This window comes from Typopeltis vanoorti, chromosome 19 (assembly GCF_054136105.1).
Source record: "Typopeltis vanoorti isolate ZY-2024b chromosome 19, IOZ_Tvanoo_1.0, whole genome shotgun sequence".
Taxonomy (NCBI): Eukaryota; Metazoa; Arthropoda; class Arachnida; order Uropygi; family Thelyphonidae; genus Typopeltis; species Typopeltis vanoorti.
The window spans coordinates 88,605,470-88,626,684 of NC_143567.1; the positions used below are offsets into that span (position 1 = coordinate 88,605,470).

At 36.9% G+C, this 21,215-nt stretch overlaps 1 protein-coding gene across 4 annotated transcripts in view; it reads right to left on the reverse strand.

Annotated features, from left to right (window-relative positions):
• The window catches only part of LOC150096320 (protein FAM13A-like), a 486,855-nt gene that overhangs the window by 249,203 nt on the left and 216,437 nt on the right, over positions 1-21,215 (reverse strand). For all 4 annotated transcript variants that reach the window (XM_090408854.1, XM_090408851.1, XM_090408853.1 and 1 more), the window contains exon 9: positions 17,235-17,308. In XM_090408854.1, the coding sequence (XP_090264980.1) occupies positions 17,235-17,308 (74 nt within the window). The remainder of the gene's footprint in view (positions 1-17,234; positions 17,309-21,215) is intronic.

Here is a 21,215-nt window from a genome sequence, read left to right on the forward strand (position 1 = left end):
GGCAAGCAGGTTGACTTGCTTGGTAAGGGTAGCAAAAGTGAAGTATGAGAAGCAGTAAGCTAATGAAGCCAAAAAGAATCCTAGGGAGTTATTTTGATATGTAGCCAGCAAAAAAAAAAAAAAAAAGAAAAGATTATGGAAGGATGACACTGATTGGAGAAAATGGTAAAGGGCAACTACTGCAGAGAAGATATAGTGGAGATACTTAATGAGCAGTTCATAAATGTCTTTCATTCCTGTGAATGTAACATCATGGAGAGATTGAGAGCAGTTGATGATGAGGAGAGACCGACTGTAAGTGAACAAGAGGTATATGGGGAATTGAGCAAACTTGATGTTAATAAGGCTGTGGGACTTTATAATATATCACCATGTATTCTGAAGTAATGTGCCAGGGAGTTACTGCTTTGACATAGTTTTTTTAATATGAGTCTTGCACTGGGTCCAGTTCCAAAGGAGCAGAAGGAGGGCAAGATTATGCCGCTTCATTAGGGAGGTGATAGAACTCGTGCATCAAATTATAGGCCTATCTGTGTGTCAGGTGTTGTGGTTAAGTTGTTGGAGAAGCTGGTGAGAACTAGGATCCAGAAGCGGGTTGACAACAATGGTATGATCTTTGATGGACAGCATGGATTTGCTAAAGGGAGGTCATGTTTTAGTAATCCACTTACTCATTACAATAAGGTGACAGCTTCCTTGGACAGAGGAGAGCGATACACAGTAGTATACTTAAATTTTGCAAAGGCTTTGATAGATTAACACATGATAACATGATAACATGTCAAACTAGAGCGAATGGGATTGGATACTAGATTAGTGCACTGGATCAGAGACTGACTATCTTACAGGTATCAGCAAGTTGTGCCATGCACAACTTGCTGATTTCCTCTTCCTGGATATAGCAATATCCAGGAAGAGAAAAGTCACTAGTGGTGTGTCTTAGGGGTCTGTTTTAGGGCCATTACAGTTTAACCTGTATGTTAATGATATTGGCAAAGATTTGGATGGGGATATTCAGTTGTTTGTAGATGATGCAAATTTGGGATGAACTATGAAGAGTAGAGAAGATGTTGTGGCCTTACAAGAAGACTTGAATAAATTGAGTAAATGGGCACAGAAATGGGGATGCGAGTTGAATGTTGCAAAATGTAAGGTTTTAAAATTTGGGAAACAAAGATGGGACGTAAAATTTATGCTTGGTGGGGATATATCGTTGGAGGTGAAGGAAATAAGAGATCTTGGAGTGATAGTTGATAAGGATCTGAAATTTAGGAGACACATTGCCAAAATTGTGAGGACAACAGGACAAAAAATTCTGGGAATAATCAATGGATATGAGTCCTTGCAACTTCAACTTGTTCCCCAAAATGAAGGAAACCCCTCGAAGGTCTGCAGTTTCGTGATGCGAAGGACACTGATTTGTAGAAGTAAGGAGATTCTTGTTTCATTGTATAAGGCTTTACTTAGACCACACAAGGACTTCTGTGCACAGATATGATCACCTGGCTTTTAAAAGGATGAAGAGATTTGGAAAGGGTCCACAGATGACTCACTAAGGTAGTTTCTGATCTCTGGAATGTCGAATATGAAGAAAGGTTGAGAAGATGCAATTTACAGTCTAGTGGATAAGAGGAAGAGGGGATGATATGATAGAAACCTATAAGATAGTAAGGGATTGTTATAGGATCAACGTTGGAGAGGTTTTGCAGAAAATGGTGGGAGATCAGAGGAGAATCAGGACATCGTTGGAAGCTGGATAAAGGAGGGTGTGAGCAGGGGAGTGAGAAACATGTTTTTTGAATCAAAGTTGTGAATGATTGGAATGCCTTGCTTGAGAGTGTAGTGTCTGCAGAGAATTTGAGTGTGTTTTTGAGTGTTTAAGGCAAGGTATAATGAGCTGTATGTATGATAAAAGGATCTCCTAGATGAGTCTTTGAATCTATGGGGTCTTGGGATAATTATGATAACATGATTGGAACTAGAGCTGACAAGGAGGTATATAGATTAGCAAAGAAAAATGCACAGAGAGCTGTGGCAAGGGCGAAAGCGAGGGCAGTTGATGAGGTTTATGAAGAACTGGAGAGAAACGGTGGCGAAGCTCAGTTGTTGAGAATAGCGAAAGCAAGAGATAAGGCCTCGAAAGACATAACATCAGTCAAGCAGATAAAGAATGCCTCAGGAGTAGTATTACAAGATGAGGACAAAATCAGAGGAAGATGGAAAGAATATTTCCGAAAACTACTAAATGAGGAGAATCCAAGAGAGAGGTGCGAGGATGGAGAGGTAAATGAGAGACCGGTGCAAGACATAAGTAGAGAGGAAGTGGTTTGGGTACTGAGAAAAATGAAGAATGGAAAGGCTGTGGGAGCAGACCAGATACCTGGGGAAGTATGGAAAAGTTTGGGCAGTGAGGGCATGGATATGTTATGGGATCTGATGTGTAAAATAGCCCAACAGGATAAGATACCAGAGGAATGGAGGAAAAGTATTCTAGTCCCAATCTACAAAGGAAGAGGAGATGTTCAAGACTGTGGCAACTATAGAGGAATCAAGCTGATGTCACATACATTAAAAATATGGGAAAGAGTAATTGAAGCAAGGTTATGGCAGGAAACGAAAATTGGTGAGGAGCAGTTTGGATTTATGCCAGGAAGAGGGACAACGGATGCAATATTTGCGCTAAGGCGATTGATGGAGAAATATAGAGAGATGCAAGTGGATCTGCACATGGTGTTTATAGATCTGGAAAAGGCATATGACAGAGTGGCCAGGCAGGAGGTATGGAGGTGTATGAGGAAGAAGGGGGTGTCAGAGAAGTACGTGAGGTTGGTGAAGGAGATGTATGAGGGAACAGAAACTCAGGTCAGGTCTAGTGTCGGCATGACAGAAGGGTTCCCTATTGTCGTAGGGCTACACCAAGGGTCAGCTCTGAGCCCCTACCTCTTTGACCTGGTCATGGATGTACTAGTGGAGGATGTCAAGAAGCAGGCACCATGGAGCATGCTGTTTGCCGATGACATTATTCTATGCGAATCATCCCAAGAGAAGCTTGAAAATACCCTGGAAGAGTGGAGAAAGGCATTGGAGAAGAGCGGCATGAGAATTAACCGGGTGAAGACTGAATACATGTCAACGGGGAGTGACAAGGATATCATCATACGACTCTAGGGTGAAAGGCTAATTTCAGGGAAGAAATTCAAGTACCTTGGGTCAGTTGTCGAGAGGAATGGTGACCTGGATGAGGAAATACAGCACCGAATAACATGCAGTTGGATGAATTGGAGGAAGATGAGCGGGCTCCTGTGCGACAAAAAAGTGAGTTATAAGAGGAAAGGAAAGCTCTATAAGATGGTGGTGAGGCCGGCGATGCTCCATGGTGCGGAGACGTGGCCTATAACCAAGGCACAGGAGAGGAAGATGGAGGTAGCAGAGATGCGGATATTGAGATGGATGAGTGGTGTGACAAAGAAGGACAGGATAAGGAATGACTACATCAGAGGGACGGTTAAGGTGGGACCAATTGGCAAGAAGATACAAGAAAGTAGGTTGAGGTGGTTTGTACATGTTGAGAGGAAGGGTGAGGAGTATGTTGGTAAACAAGTGGAGTATATGGAGTTGGAGGGCAGGAGGAAAAGAGGCAGGCCCAAGCTCAGGTGGAGAGATAAGATGAGAGAGGATCTTAGGGAGAAAGGATGGAGTCCGAAGGATGCCCTGGACAGGAGAACTTGGAAGAGGAAGGTTAAAGATTGGTGCGCCGACCCCGTTTAACATGGGATAAGGCAGAGTGAAAGAAGAAGAAAATATTTACCACCAACTGCAGAGATACTGATAAGTAGTTAGACAATTGTTTTTGCACATTTTTGTACAACAGAACTACCATACATTCTTTTCATTTCTTTAGGAGATCTTTCCTGAGCTGAGACTCAAGTTATATAAACATGTTTAAATTATGTTAAAGCAATATGTGAGAGTTGTAAATAAAGTAGTGGCAACACGTGAACAAAATGTAAAACTATGTAAAAACTGCAAAATGCAAAAAAATATTTATTTATCAAGTCTATATTACGTCCATTCAATGTAATCTCCTGCAATTTTCTGCACGTTTCCAAATTTGTGGGAGTCGCTGGATACTATCAGCAGAGTGTTGCCTGCTGATGGTATTAAGACTTACTGTTTGAAGAACCTCTTGAACATCACGAAACTGCAGACCTCCGAGGGGTTCGTTCATTTTGGGGAACAGGTCAGAGTTGCAAGGGCTCATATCCAATGAATAAGGATGTTCCAATACTTTCCATTGTCACCTGTGCAACATCTAAAAGGTGTTGCTTCCTGTGTTTAAGAGAGAGAGAGAGATTGTTGTAGTCAAGCATACACTCAACTCTTCCTCCGATGTTTGTTCAGGCACTACCCCCCACAGAGTGTCATGTCCATTTAAATCATCATTAAAGTAAGGATGATGGTAAGAAATCTTTGTGGCAGGAGGAAGGTAGATGCAGCATACTGTTATTATATTTCCAACTAACAGTCTTATAACAACTGCTTCTATGCTGGTGTTAATTTGGATTTGTTGGAAGGTGCCCACAAGGATGGTGATCCTCTGTCGGCAGGACCATCAATTATCCTGTCCTTATGAATAATGGCAACATTACAGACTCAGAACCCACTCCACTTCAGGTACATTTCCTGCAAGCAGAAGCGTATTGGCTTCATAAGATAAGCAATTTTGTTTTCATTAGTTTATATACATAGGCATGCACTCAACATATTTCATGCTAGCTGGGGAGTGTTTAAATGGGCGAAAGCAAAAAAATCAGCTATTGGAACAAATTCTGAAATACATCCCAACTCAACATCAGTACTATCAACATAAGAAGTCTGAATGGCAAAGAAATGGAACCAGCAGAAAAATAGGGTGACTGAAACAAAAAAGACAAACTGGTGAAATCTTTCTAAGCAATAAATACAAAATGTTATATTCAGATAATAACAACCAGGGGAAAAAAAGGAGTAGCTATAGTATTCAACACTAAATACATGGCTAATCTTCTTGAATGGCAGGCAGTCTCAAGTAGAGTGATGTGGCCAAATATCAGATTGGGGAACTGGACAATGAGACTTATTTGTGCCTATGGTCCCACAGAAGGTTCTACTCAGGTAGAAGGAGAGGAATTTTTTGAGGCTTTAGATAAAGCAACTGATATAATCAAAAAGGAAAAGTTGACCCTTGTTGGGGATATAAATAGCAGAGTAGGAAATGATTGTCAAACATACAAAAATATTTTGGGAAAATTTGGAAAAAAGAGCAAAGCTAATAATAATGGCAAATACCTGTTGGATTTCTGCTCAGGACATGGACTGGTTATTACTAACACAATGTTCTAACATAAAAATGTGCACAAACATGGAGAGAAAGTGCAAGGAAAAAGAAAAGTCTCATTGACTATGTTATTGTTCATAGTGGTGTTTTCTCACGGGTGCAGGACATTAGAATGTTCAGAGGATTTGAAATTAGTCTTAAGCAGGATAAAATTGAATTTCATACTTGAAAGAAGAGCATGTAAGGAAATTAAGGGGATAAAAATCCCTTATTATTTTACAGCCAGTCTGCAAAACTCTAAGATTGAAAACTACAATCTACAAGTTTCATGCCGAAGAACTATCGGCGAATCCAAGCACAAGTGACCACTTGGTAGTACAACACCAAAGCAACTCGAAGCAAAGGTGGAGCAAGCTCCCTCACTATCCTTGATATTTTCTCATAATGTGAAAACAACTCCTAGGAGATGTAATACTGCTTTACATTATGAGGAGAGGTCACTACCCAGACGGTTTCAACCTTTTTTGAGGTCTCATCAGTGAGTAGGTACACCTGGATGATATCAAAGTTTAAGTGAAAAGAACTTACATACCTTCACTATATGAATGCCAGAGTGGTGTGCCCATATATATTATATAATAATTAAGATGAAAAGCCAAACGGCTATATTTTCTGGTGAAGTTATTAAATTAAGGGGATAAAAATCTTTTATTATTTTACAGCCAGTATGCGAAACTCTAAGATCGAAAACTATGATCTACGAGTTTCATGCCGAAGAACTATCGGCGAATCCAAGCATAAGTGACCACTTGGTAGTACAACACCAAGGCAACTTGAAGCAAAGGTGGAGCAAGATCCCTCACTATCCTTGATATTTTCTCATAATGTGAAAATATCATAATGTGAAATAATGTGAAAACATTATTTGTGAAAATGTGAAAATATAACTCATAATGTGAAAACATCAAGGATATGTGAGGGATCTTGCTCCACCTTTGCTTCGAGTTGCCTTGGTGTTGTACTACCAAGTGGTCACTTATGCTTGGATTCGCCGATAGTTCTTCGGCATGAAACTCGTAGATCGTAGTTTTCGATCTTAGAGTTTCGCATACTGGCTGTAAAATAATAAGAGATTTTTATCCCCTTAATTTAACTAACTTTGCCAGAAAATATAGCCGTTTGACTTTTCATCTTAATTATAGCATGTAAGAAAGTTTTAAAGCAAATAAAAGTTGAGCAGCTCTCAGATGTGAAACATAGACAAAAATACCCAAACATTATTAAAAAAAAATTAACGAGTTTGAGAACATGAACCAAACCTTGGAGATTCTGTGGCAAGCCTTGAAGAAAACATTTGATTCAACCAGAGAGGCATGGGGTGTTGTTGTTTGCAAGGATAGAAAAATCAAAACTACATGGCAGACACATGAAGTTAAAGAGGAAGTGAAGGAAAAGAAGAAAGCACATCGAAAGTTCCTGGTGAAAGTATGGAGTAATTACTTCGAAAAATTGCTAAATAAAACAAGCAGTGACAGTGATAAAAATCACTCAACAGACATGAAATAGGAATACATATACATGAGGTAGAAAAAATCAAAAGCCTGAAATGTGGAAAGGCAGTGGGAGTAGATGATATTCGACCAGAAATGCTCAAGTATGGTGGTATAAAAGTCTTGCATTGACCGGACTGCATATTTCAAAAGAGAGAAGACATCCTGGACAGAGGGGCGAATTCCAGATGATTGGAGTAGAATTACAGAGGTATTTCCCTATTAAGTGTTCCTGGTATGATGTATACTTGCATATATCATACCAGGAACACTTAATAGGGAAATACCTCTGTAATTCTACTCCAATCATCTGGAATTCGCCCCTCTGTCCAGGATGTCTTCTCTCTTTTGAAATATGCAGTCCGGTCAATGCAAGACTTTTATACCACCATACTTGAGCATTTCTGGTCGAATATCATCTACTCCCACTGCCTTTCCACATTTCAGGCTTTTGATTTTTTCTACCTCATGTATATGTATTCCTATTTCATGTCTGTTGAGTGATTTTTATCACTGTCACTGCTTGTTTTATTTAGCAATTTTTCGAAGTAATTACTCCATACTTTCACCAGGAACTTTCGATGTGCTTTCTTCTTTTCCTTCACTTCCTCTTTAACTTCATGTGTCTGCCATGTAGTTTTGATTTTTCTATCCTTGCAAACAACAACACCCCATGCCTCTCTGGTTGAATCAAATGTTTTCTTCAAGGCTTGCCACAGAATCTCCAAGGTTTGGTTCATGTTCTCAAACTCGTTAATTTTTTTTTAATAATGTTTGGGTATTTTTGTCTATGTTTCACATCTGAGAGCTGCTCAACTTTTATTTGCTTTAAAACTTTCTTACATGCTATAATTAAGATGAAAAGTCAAACGGCTATATTTTCTGGCAAAGTTAGTTAAATTAGTTAAAGTTAGGCAAAGTTAGTATACTTTAGAAACAGTTGAGAAGGATTGTAGAAGGAAGCTTAGTGAAGAACAAGCTGGATTCAGGCCAAATAGAGGCTGTCAGGATCACATTTTCACTTTAAGACAAATAATTGAGAAACCGTGGGAATATAACAAAGATCTGTATTTAAGTTTTGTTGATTTGGAAAAGGCATATGCCAAGGTGCCAAGAAAAAAGCGATTCCAAATACTACAGTAATATGGTGTCAATGAGGCATTATATCAAGCAATACTTAATTGTTATTTGAGTTGTAAGTCAGCAGTTAGAAATGAAGGCAGTACAGGAAGATGGTTTAATGTTAAATCTGATGTCAGACAAGGATGTACATTATCCCCTCGGTTATTCATTATCTATATGGATCACATTATGATCACATTATAAAATTGGAGATGTTAATATCAGCTCTTTACTTTATGCAGTTGATGTCATATACTTTTAAATAAATCCAGTGCAAAGTCTGCAAGATTTCCTGACTAAATTAAATAACTGTTGTAATAAATTTAGTATGAAATTCAGCAGTAACAAGACAAAGACAATGAAAATAGACAGAAACATTGAAAATATTAATTGCATCATGAATGGAGAACCTTTTAAAATATTTCAGCTACTTAGGCATGATTTTTAGTGAAAATGGTAAATATGGAAAGAGACAACAGAATCAAAGCTAGTATGGTAGGAAGTCAAATGAATAAATTTATATGGTATAAGAGAGAAATTAGTCAAAACACTAAATTAGCTGTATACAAGACAGTGTTCAAAGCAATTTTAACTTAATGATCTGAGAGCTGGGTTAGAAATAAAACACTTGTCCAAAGACTAGTCCACAGATATGCGAGCCCTGAGAAAGATCAGGGGTGTGAACAGATAGCATCAATGACAATATTATATTGTCATCAATGACAATATTACACTGTATCAATGTGTCAATTGACACAGTGTGTCAATGTTAATTTCAGTGTCTTTTAATATATTTCTATGTTCTTATCGCCTGATGAAGTCTTTCTTGACGAAACATGTTGCGTTTTTTCAAATAAATGTTATTGTGTTATAATTCTCGGGTTTTAAGTCAGTTAATTTAGAAAAATTAATATATATATATACACACACACACACACACAGTGGAACCTCGGTTGTCGAACTTAATTCGTTCCCGAAGGCTGTTCAGAAACCAATTGTTTGAAAACTGAAACCATTTTCCCATACTAATTAATGGGAAAATGGTTGCAAAGGCCATAATATACGACTGTAAATTACAGTTATTATGAGCTTGAACTACAGTCCGAGTTAAAGTTCTATTGTTGTACACCTGTGCGTGTGTGGAATCACGCGATCTCCAGTATCTAATACAACAATAGAACTTTAACTCGGACTATAGTTCAAGCTCATAATAACTGTAATTTACAGTCGAATATTATGGCTTTGAAATTGTATAGCTTTAGAGTGTGTCAATGTTAATTTCAGTGTCTTTTAATATCTTTCTATGTTCTTATCGCCTGATGAAGTCTTTCTTGACGAAACATGTTGCGTTTTTTCAAATAAATGTCATTGTGTTATAATTCTCGGGTTTTAAGTCAGTTAATTTAGAAAAATGAACATATCCCAACCCCGAGTTAATAGTACTAATCATATATATATATATATTTTTTGGGGGGGGGGAATGGATTGTGACTGCCAGTACCCATCATTTCTTCTCCTGGAAAAATATCCAAAGCAATTCCACTTCCTCTAGGGTTCTCAGCATATTAATTGTTTTATCTTCTTAAGGGGGAGTAGGGTATCCATGCCATCTGTTAATGAAAGGTCTGAAGGCATATCTTTCATCCATACAATGTATGCTCCATTATTTTTTTAAATAATAAGGTTTTCATTCAGTGGGACCCTTTTTAGCATATCTTCAGGATTGAGTCCATAATGATCTCTCTTTCATTTGCTCAAAGGAGATAGCGAGCAAATCATATTTTTCAGGAATGTTGTAGTTGTGAGAAAGTATGACTGACATCCTTGCCAATGATCCAACTGACAGTTTCTTTACAGTTGCCTTCCCAATGTAAGAGAATTTAGAAGATGCTATTGCTATTGTTATGGTATACTGACTCTTTGCCTCTTGATACGTGATGCATTACTTTATTAACTTTGGTATCTCTTTTTTGTCTTTCCACCCTTTGGTATTCATAAGAGTATACTGGGCAGTCTCCCTCACAGAGCATTTTGATGTTTTGCTCTTTGTCTTTATTGTCATGTTCTTTACTGCCAACATCAGACACAGATGGCAGAGCTAAGACAGGCAGTTTGAGAATGACCATATTTCTGACAATTAAAGCACATAATGGATCTGGGGATATAGAGCTGTACCAGACAGTTGGGATATCCTGCTTTGACAGATGTTGGTGGTTTTGGTTTGTTAAGGGTAAGGATGATATTTCTAGTGGGAACCAGATGCCATCCCTATGTATTGCTATTCTTCTTATGGCTGTCACTTCTTGGTCCCTGAGTTCAGAAGAACAGCGGAAACATAAAGAGGGTCCCACTTGGATATTATGCCTCTAGAAAATTTTAAAGTTTTGTGTGGGGTAATTGTAATTGATATTCCTCCGACAGTTATTGCATGGAGTAATTTTTCTGACTGTGCTACTGTAGCTGTTTCAATCATATCTCCTGAATGCAGTTTCTTTAAAATTCTAGAGATCTGCCGACCCTTGAACTCCCTTCTGGATGAAGAAGGGTGACATTTTTCCAATTGGACGTTCACCTGCTGAGTGTAATATTAAGAACAGTGATGTATTTATAGCAGCTTCTGATTTTTTTTGTTTTTTTGTGTCTTATTTTAGTTCTCTGTTGATGAAAATATGGTTTCTGAATTTTGATTGGGGCTTGTTGAGGGGCCCCCAGTAAACAAGATGAAGTGTTCATTTACAGGAGGAGTTTAATTCAGTGCCAGAGCACCCCAACCTCCCATATAGCTGCACACAGTTGTCCACTGACTGGCAAGCAATGATTGCACTCAAGAGCAGAAAACATTATACAAGCACAACAGCAAGCCTTGGACCATGCCCCCGGATCATGGGAAAGGAAACTTACTGCGCAAGCCCACCAGCTGATTGATCCAGGTTTGTTACCTGGATCAACTGATTTCAGGACCATCCATCTTGCCAAAGCAGAGGCAAAAGTAGTGCAACACTACCATGATCCCCTTTCCAGATGTCCATATGTCACACCACCAGCAAACATGCCAGCCAGCAAGGCACTGGATCCCAGTATGCTGGAAGATAGGATAGCAAAAAAGACTTGGAAGAAGTATGGCAAGGAATAAGGAAAGAAGCAAAGCAAAAGAGGAAGAATGAAAAAGATCAGTACCATCACTGGCAGGTCCCTTCCAACCACAAGCAGGTGCCTAACATGGAGGGACCTAGAGCTGAGAGTGAAGAACATATAGTCAGAGCAATGGAAGTAAATTAAGTAGATTGAGTGTGCTAGACCCAACTGTGGAATTCCTCAATGTATAAAATTGTTTCAACAGGAATAATGGAAAAAATGTAGACAGTACCTTAGTATCAGAAGCAGATGAGGTAGTTCAAAAATGAGTGCTCACTTCACCAAGATCTATCAACCTAGTGTATGTAAGATACTGTACAGTGCCAGTACTACATTGGATGAAGAGACAAAGGTGCATGAGAAAGAGGTTGTACAGCTGTTGTACAACCTGGATAAGAATTTGGCAATTGGGACGGATTCCATTACACAAGGATGGCGCAAAGAATGATGTGTCTAACTATCAGCATCTCTGGAGTAATTGTAAAGATTTTAAAGAAGTTGATATGAACATGCATACAGAAATGGGTGGACAAACAAGAAATACTTTGCAGCAAACAGCATGGGTTTACTAAAGGGAGATCATATCTGAGCAATTTGCTGATTACCTTGATGGACCTGTGTTTCACTCAGGATTTCTCCATGAGTGCAGGTCACAAAGATGCCTCCATCAATCTCGATCCTCTATCTTCCATGTTATACCCATAGATTTTACTAGTGGATCTTCCCATCTTGTAGGTGGTCTTCCTGGTTTTCTCTTTATTCTTAGTTGCCAGTTGAGTATTCTATATGTCCATCTCTTATCCCTGAGTCTGGCTATGTGACCTACCCATCTCATCTTGCTTTCATATGCTGCAGTTACCACATCTTTTATGCCTGATCTCTTTCTTAGTTCTGTGTTTCTAACATGTTCCATTTTGCCGATGTTACAAATCCTGTGTTCTATTGCACGCTGAGTATTCTGAGAGTCTCTTCTTTTCTTGTCATGTTCCATGTTTCTGATCCATATGTGAGTGATGGAAGAATGTCACTATTAAATAGTTTTGCCTTCACAGAGATGTCAAGATTTGGATCAGTGTTTCTTTTAGTTTGTTGAATGATAGCCATGCAGCTTTCTGTCTTTTTGCTAGTTCTTCAGATAAATCGTTATTCATTTTTATTGTTTGTCCCAAGTAATTGCAGGAGTCAACTTGTTCTATAGGGATGTTATCAATACATAAGTGATTGTCACTTGTGTAGATGTTTTTGATCCATTTTGTTTTTTCTAGATTCATTTCTAAGCCTATCTTACTGCTGTTTGTGTATATTTTTTCACCCATTTCTTCTAGGTCTTTTGGGTTGTGGGATATCAGTACTAGATCATTGGCAAACATAAGAATTTGTAGTTTTTTACCATCTATGCTTATTCCTCCATTTAGGTCTATTTTTTTTTTCAGAATGTATTCTGAAGTGCTGGTAAATAGATTTGGGGAGATCACATCACCTTGGCAGACCCCCCTCTCTTTATATCTATATTCATAGGTTGATCAAATAGGGTTATTTGTGTGGTCTGATTTTTGTTAATTTCTTTTATCATGTGGATGTAAATAGGGTCCACATTTATTTCCAGTAAGGCACTGATGACTGCACTGTGTTCTATGGTATTAAATGCATTTTTAAAATCAATAAAGATGAAATATAGAGGGATTCGATATTCTCTAAATTTTTCTGTTAGTTGTGAAAGGACCTGGATATGATCTATTGTAGAGAAGCCTCTTCTGAATCCTGCCTGTTCTCTACTGGAGTTGTCTTCGAGAGTGTTTTGGATTCTGTTCAGTATTACTCTGATCATGATTTTATATATGTGAGAGAGTAGACAGATGGGACGATAGTTTTTTGTCTTCCTTGTTCCCTTTTTTGAAGAAGTATGGTTTTTGAGGTCTTCCATTCCTCTGGAATCTTTCTTTCTTTGAAGTATCATATGAATCTGGTAGCCAAGGCTTTGAAAATAATTGGTCCACCTTGTTAGATTTCTTCAGCCTTAACATGATCAAGTCCTGAGGCTTTACCTTTACTCATTTTCTTAAGGGCATGTTCTATTTCTTCTGGAAGTAGATCTGGTATATTGCTTGGTTTTGGAATGATAGGTTCTGAAACTTGGCACTTAGTTGCATAGAGATCATTATAAAAATTCTGCACAATTTCTTCTATCCTTTTTCTATTAGTATGTTTTCTCCATTTGATCCTGTAAAGCAGATGAAATTGACTGCTAAAATTTAAGTCTTTCTCTATTTTTTTCAGGTTGGTTTTTGCCAGGACTGCTTCTCTTAGTTTTTGTATCCTGAAAGTTTTGTAGTCTTCTGGAATTCTTTTCCTTAGTAACTTACAGATAATTTTGTATTCTAGAAAATTTTCTTCAGATTTCTTCAGTTCTTTTCTCTTTTTCAGTAGTTCTATAGTTTGAGGTGAGAGTTGTTCTATTTTCTTCCACAGGAATTTCTGATTTTTTAGTGCACTCATTGAATTTATTAATAAATTCAATATAGTCACCATTTATGTAATTACAGTTCTTAATAGCCCATTCGGTCTCTTCTATGTACTTCCTGGTAGTCTATTTGTGGTGTGATGTTGCCCTGATATGTTGTTCTTTTTTTGGTCTATTCTTATAATGGCTCTGAGGAGTCTGTGGTCAGAATCTATGTTGAAGTATGTTTCGCTTGTTGTACCAACATTGTGTACCAGTCTTTTACAGTCTGTTAAAACGTAGTCAATTTCATTTTTTGTGTCTCCATTCGGTGATTGCCAAGTCCATCTTCCTAGGTATTTGCTGAAAAAAGTGTTCATGATAAAGAGTTGTTCAGCTGCAGCAAATTCAGCTAATCTCTCTCCTCTTCTCTTTCTTTCTCCCAGGCCATATGGTCCTATAAACTTTTTGTTTTCTTTTCCATTTCCTATTTTGGCATTAAAATCACCACCAACGAATGTGTATATTGACTTGTAATTTAATGCCTGTTCAAGTTCATGTAAAAATTTTCTATTTCTTGATTATCAGCTACAGATGTTGGAGCATAGCAGATATTAATTTTATTGTTATATTGTTCTCTATTCAATTACAAGTACATTTATTCTCTCAGATATGATGTTACAAGAAAGAATTGACTTGGTGAGCTTAGATTTAACAATGAAGCTCCCTCCACCTTGTTTGCCATTGTTTGAGGATGCTCCAAAGAGTATCTCTGTGAGCCATTGTACCATCTTGCTGTCAGTTCTTTCAATCTTCTTGTTTCATTCACTAGCAGGATATCAAAGCTGATATTGGTTCTTTGATTTATTAATCAAAGAACTAATAATCCATTAGTTCTTTGATTAATAAATCTATTCTGTAGTCTCTTGCCAAAGTTAGAGTATTTAGGGTACTGATTGCTATTTTAGATTTAAGAGGCGGCCTGTTTTCATCCGCAAGATTCTTAGCACTCCTGGCCTCACTTAATGTCCTACTTCCGCCGTAGAAAGGTGAGTGTGTGGGCCGTGCAGGACTCAGGCCATTTCTGTTGTTGTAGTGGCATCTTTGCTGTGTTCGCATATACACTTCTCCTGACGAAGGTTCTAAAGTGTTCGCCAGAGTTCTGTTAGTGGTGTTGGGTCCAGGTCCAATAATGGTTAGGATTCCCAACACCCCAGGGAGGTAGAGTTGAACTTTGCACCCCAACTGTTTGACTTCTGCTGGGTTCAGAGGTGATAAAGAAGCTGCAAAAAGGCTGAAAAAATTACAAAGATGATACTGGGATTATAGAATGTAGATTACGTGGATAGATTAAGAGTATGTGGACTGCAGATATTGGTAGACAGAAGAAAGAGGGGGGGGGATATGATAGAGGTCTATAAACTTTTGAGAAGCTGTTATTAGGAACTGTGTTGATAAAATTTTTTGTTATGTGGAAGTTGGGGAGAGGACAAGAGAGCATCCATGGAAATTAAGTTTGCATACTGTTAAGAAAGGCATAAGAACTAGGATTTCTCTCTCACGGAACTGTGAGTGATTGGAATAGTTTGCCTGTTGAAGTAGTGAGTGCATCTAGTGGGAATGAATTTAAGAGAAGGTATGACAGCTGGTGTGAGTGATGTATGATCTCTCTCTAGATGGGTCCTCGACTCCCTGGAGGTCTAATGATAACAATACCTGTTGAAAAATTTTAATAGATAGGATAAGGAACTTACTGATATTTCAAAATGTCTGGCAATCAAAGGTTGCATACAGAAATGAAATATCACCACTGGTAGTAAATAAATGTATAATCACAGATAAATTAAATTATTTATGATCACTTTTCAATAAGTCACTAATATTAGAGACTTATTGAAAAAATCAAATTTCCTTGCAAATTTCCCATCCATCATTCCCATGGATAATACCAATCCATAAGAAGCAGGGAGCTCACTGTATAAAACTACAAGAGAGTCTCATAGGAGTTGTAGTAAACTAATGGAAAAATTAATTAGAAACTGTGTCCAATAAATCTTAGCAGTATGAATCATGGTTTCATATCAGGTCTGCTGATCTGGATAAATCTCTGAACTTTTTTATAAAGAGGTTAGAAGAGAAAGCGAGAATGGAGGGGGGGTGGATTGTTGTAATGGCTGTGATTTATTTCAATTTCAGCAAAGCCATTGACAGTATTCCACATATGAAACTGCAGATAAAGATGTATCAATTGGGTATCAACAATAAGTTAAATGGATAATTAATTCACAGGAAGATTACAAATATTAGAGTTTAATGGGAAACTATCTAACTATTTAACTGTCAATGATTCAAGTTTCCATATTAATAGTAAAATTTCTCTCTTGACTGAAGATGCAAAATACAGTAGAAAAGTAAATTGTAGTAAAGATTTCAAATCTCTTCAGAATAATCTTAAAAGACTGGAAGAGCAGACAATGAAGTGAGGATGAAAATTCTGGTCTCTGGAGCAAGAGGCTTTGGACTCACCCCCCCCCCCCTATTTTCTATGCAGTGTGAATGATACCCTAAAATGCCGCTGAATGCTAGAAAACCAAAATCTTCTCCATTTAAACGGAAACAGGGAGAACATTTTCACAGGCTAGAAAAGTCCACTACACCAACATCCATGCCAATATAAATAAATAATACTTGCAGATATTTAAGAACAGCCCTCTATTTATGAGAGAACCCCAAATTGCAGCTATAACACAGGTCACCTTAACTGTCCAATTTATCCTTTGACACAAAGGTGCAGCTGTATCTTTGTAAGATCTCAATACTCACAAGAGAATGTCAAATTTAGAATTTTCTGCTTTGAACTTCTACTGGCTTAAGGTTTCCTTGCTCTTTTCAGTAATATTCATCTGCTTTGTTTACTGCTCTCCGAATTCTGACAACAATTCTAATCTCTGACTTCTTATCCCTGAAGATTGGGTAACTGGATTGCTGGAAGTCAAACAGCAAGATCAACTTCCTAATGATCTCAATGTCCACATCTTCAAATGGCTTTCCCCTCTTCCAAATCCACTGACAAAGCTGGAAAAGATGTAGAAGCATTTGCTTTAATTACCCATCCAATGCACATCACAGAGCTATCAACTCAAATACCTGATCTTCAATAGGTTGAATTATTACATGGATCAGAAATATGGAAAATGACCAACAAATAGGAAGATAAACTAAATAGCTTTCAAACAAAGCATGTGCATGAAATATTAAAAATATTTTGGGCTAATGTATAAAAACAATAAATTATATAAATGGACTGAGCAAATGAAAGTATCACCAGTGAAATAAATACAAACAGATAGGAATGGATTGGAAAAATACTGAGAATGGATAGCAAAGAGATTCAAGAGTAGCTTTGACCATTTAATATCAACTGGTTAACAAAACTATATGTAATTCATAAAGTGAATCATTACATAATTGTTATTTTATGTAATGATTCTATTTATGAATTACATCACATTTAATGAAATATATAAATGGTTTATATATTTTAGATAAGTTTAATTTTTCAGCTGCTAAATGGTGATTTAGTATTTAATAAAATCCAAATTTAAAAAAAAAATTATGCACAATGAATATTAAAATCCTAACAGAAGAAACCTGCAATCTTGTTGTTTACCTTCATTTCCAAGGCTCCTCTCTCGCCCAAAGAGATGCTCAGTAACTGTTTCACTTATTGTCTTTTCAATTAAACTAAAAAAAAAGTCACTTATTTAATTAAATATACCATGATTGAGTTCAAGTAAATAACACATTTTATACAGAAAATGCTATTAAGTCTCTCTCTCTAATAAATTAAACAGACTATTTTACAGAAAAAACTAAATCACTTCAACAATAAGAAATGCAACCAAAATATTTCATGATCACTAACAGTTCCTAATATTAACCTCCCTACTGGCCGAGGTGGATGAAATAGTGAGACCAAATTGCACTTCTTATCCGTGTTATTCAATAGGTGTTACAAAATCGTATCCAGATTTAGCTGGACATCTATAGACATCATGGTCGGTTAAAAAGGAGGGAGGGGTTAATATTTAAAAGCATATGCACTAAATTACATATGCATGTGGCCTCTAAATATTACCCTAAGGATTTGTGACAACTGTCTTCTGTTCAACATCTGTGGGTGTTTAGTAAAACTGCCAATTGTATATCTATTTAATGTTTAACATAATTTGTAAAATTACATTTTATATATTCAAATTAAAAAAAAAAAAAAAAAATTATTGCAGTAAAATATTTGACTTGCATCGGTAAAGTATTTTTACCAATGCCATAAATAAATGAAATAATGCCATAAAATCATCATGCTGAACAAAAAATGCCATCAGATTTAGTCTATACAGTTTCTAAATTTTCAACTTTTATTTCTAATCTTCATAGGAATTGAGATTCACACTTTACACATGGCAACAACACAAATGCAATGAGTTTGACCTAACCCAGGGGTCGGCAACCTGTGGCTCGCGAGCCACATGCGGCTCTTTGGATGTGAAGCTGCGGCTCTTTAGTTCCATACGCAAATATTATTTATTTTATCAAAAAAAAAATTTAAAAATCGTTCTGAATCGATTAACGAGGATTAGGCACCGATTCTCTCTCTCAGCCACTTGTACTCGCTTTTCACCGCACCCCTCCCCCGTGACACGCATCGTCACTGTCGTCAGTCCGTCGGAAGCTCTCGGAAGTTTATATGTTTGGCAATTTTCATTGATTTCGGCATAGCTGGGCATAACACCTTTACTCGTAAACTAAGTATCTAATATTTGTAGTATCTAACAAACTAGAGGGGAAGATATAGCGAATGTCGTGCAAAAATGCCTTGAAGACAATAAGATCTTGTGGCTCTTTAAAAACTTTTTAAAATTTTGTGGCTCTTTAAAAACTTTGAAATTTTGTAAATTGTAATTTTTGACTCTTCCGACTCAAAAGGTTGCCGACCCCGGACCTAACCAGATTCACAAAACCAGATGCATTAAAATTTATGCACTAATAATGAAAGAATAATAATTGTCAAAAATGTGTGCTCTGCATTATGAGGTATCTAGTGCAACATATAAGAATTGCTCTCTCTCATATCAAGTATCTATTCAAAACAAACTATGTATTGAAACGCATATTTAATAAAAATTCCACTGGGAAATCAGCCAGTAAGTCAATTCATTATTGACTATCACTACATAATTTCAGTAAACCAAGTAAGAAAATTGGGGAACACATCATATATTTTTGAAGAGATAACATTAACATAAAAATAAATAATTTACACCAAAAATTTACAAACTTTAGTAAAATAAAGTAAAATAAAAAATGGTAAATCAGTAGGGGAAGATGGGAAAAACTCTAAAGTGTATACATTTGCTGGAAAAAAAATTTCATTAGAGATTAAAATTTTTAAATAAAATATATGGAAATGGACAAATATAGCAATACCTATATTTAGAAAAGGGGATAAAAGAAAACCTACTAAATTACAATCGAAAGTTTATTTTTCACTTGGTTAGACTATAATAAATTTTGTTTAATCCTTTATCCAAGTGCGAGCAAACAAAGTTTGCGCCTGAAAGTATCTTCAGGACTGGGGTAATTTTTACAACACCGGGCAACTCGTTGCAAAGGTGGAGCAAGCTAACATCACTCCTATCTCAGTATCTCCCATAATGCAAAACACATCTCCTTGCAGAGTTTCGACCTTTATTGAGGTCTCTCTTCAGTGGGAGCCAGACCCAAGTGGAGATACCAGGCAGAAGCATTAGCAAAGTCATCTCTGCCTATAGGAGTTGCCAAACGGTGTGCCACCTTTTCATTAAATTACTCTGGATTTAGAGAAAAATGTTGAAAGTTTATTTTTCACTTGGTTAGACTATGATAAATTTAGCTTAATCCTTTATCCAAGTGTGAGCAAAAAGTTGCTCCACCTTTGCAACGAGTTGCCTGGTGTTGTGCTAACTTAATCCAGTCCTGAAGATACTTTCAGGCACAAACTTTGTTTGCTCACACTTGGATAAAGGATTAAACTAAATTTATTATAGTCTAACCAAGTGAAAAATAAACTTTCAACATCTTTCTCTAAATCCAGAGTAATTTAATAAAAAGGTGGCACACCGTTTGGCAACTCCTATACGTAGAGATGACCTTGCTAATGCTTCTGCCTGGTATCTCCACCTTGGGCCTGGCTCCCATTGAAGAGACCTCAATAAAGGTCAAAACTAGTCTAGGTAGTGGCTCTTCCCTTAATGCATAACATTATACATATCTGCGAGGAGATGTGTTTTGCATAATGGGAGATACTGAGATAAGAGTGATGTTATCTTGCTCCACCTTTGCAACAAGTTGCCCAGTGTTGTACCACCTTACTCCAGTCCTGAAGATACTTTCGGGCGCAAACTTTGTTTGCTCACACTTGGATAAAGGATTAAACTAAATTTATTATGCTAAATTACAGTGGTATTAGTTTATTGAATACATGCTACAAATATAGTAGAATTCTTAGTTAAAAAATAAATATATAACATATGTTTTTTTTTTCAGATGGACATTATTTTCTGAAAGTGAAATTTTTTGCTCCAAACCAAAAACGATATACATACATAGTTTATTCACAATATGATACAATGTGAAAAGGGAAAAGAGATTTATATTAGAAATAAGTATTGCAAATTATGGTCTTCCAAGTCTCTCTATCTTGAGCTAACTGGTAGATGTCAGATAGAGTTTTGCAGTTCAGCCTACTGATGATTTCACATATGTATTGCCAAAATTGTTTGCATGGTCTTTCTCTACTGCGTTTGCCATCTTCTGGTTTGTACAGGATGAGGGATTCCAAAAAGGGGGAGACTTCAGGATGTCTGAGTTGATGCCCAAGCCATCTGAGTTGTAGTTTTTTGACTATACTGACAAGTGGTTCTTGTTTAGCCAGATTTAGGTGACGCAATCCATCCAGGTGTATCCAAGGATTGGTCTGAGACATGTAGTTCCAAACGAGTTAATTAGATCTGTAGTTTTTTTGGTGCTTATAGTCCAGGTTTGAGAACCATACAAGAAAATGGATCTACTGGTTGCATGGTATAGTCTTATTTTTGTCTTTAATGATACTAATGATGATTTCCAGATGGGGCAGAGTTTGTTATAGAAAACGTAAACAGCCTAGAGCAGGCTGTTTACGTTTTCTGATATCATTTTCTGTATTGCTGATGTACGATCCAAGGTATTGAAAGTCCTTTACTCTTTCTAAGGGTTTATTGTTGATATGAAGTATAAAGCTTTCACAACCTATTGAGAATACTTTGGACTTTTGAATGTTGATCTGCAGACCAATAAGTTTAGCCTATGCCTCTAGTAGACTAAGATGTTTCTGTGCATTTGTTGGTTCTGTATCAGTAAGTACAACATCGTCGGAAAAGCTAAGATCAGTTATTTGCATGGTGTGGGTGGATGTTTTAATGTTAAAACCAAGATCTTCTGTGTTGATGGTCCAGAAGATGTAGTCCCAGCATATTAAAAACAAATAAGGTGCTAGTACATCACCTTACAGGACTCCTGTTGTCACTGGAATTATTTAATGTTTCTGTTTTAAAGATTACTATAGCATTGTAAT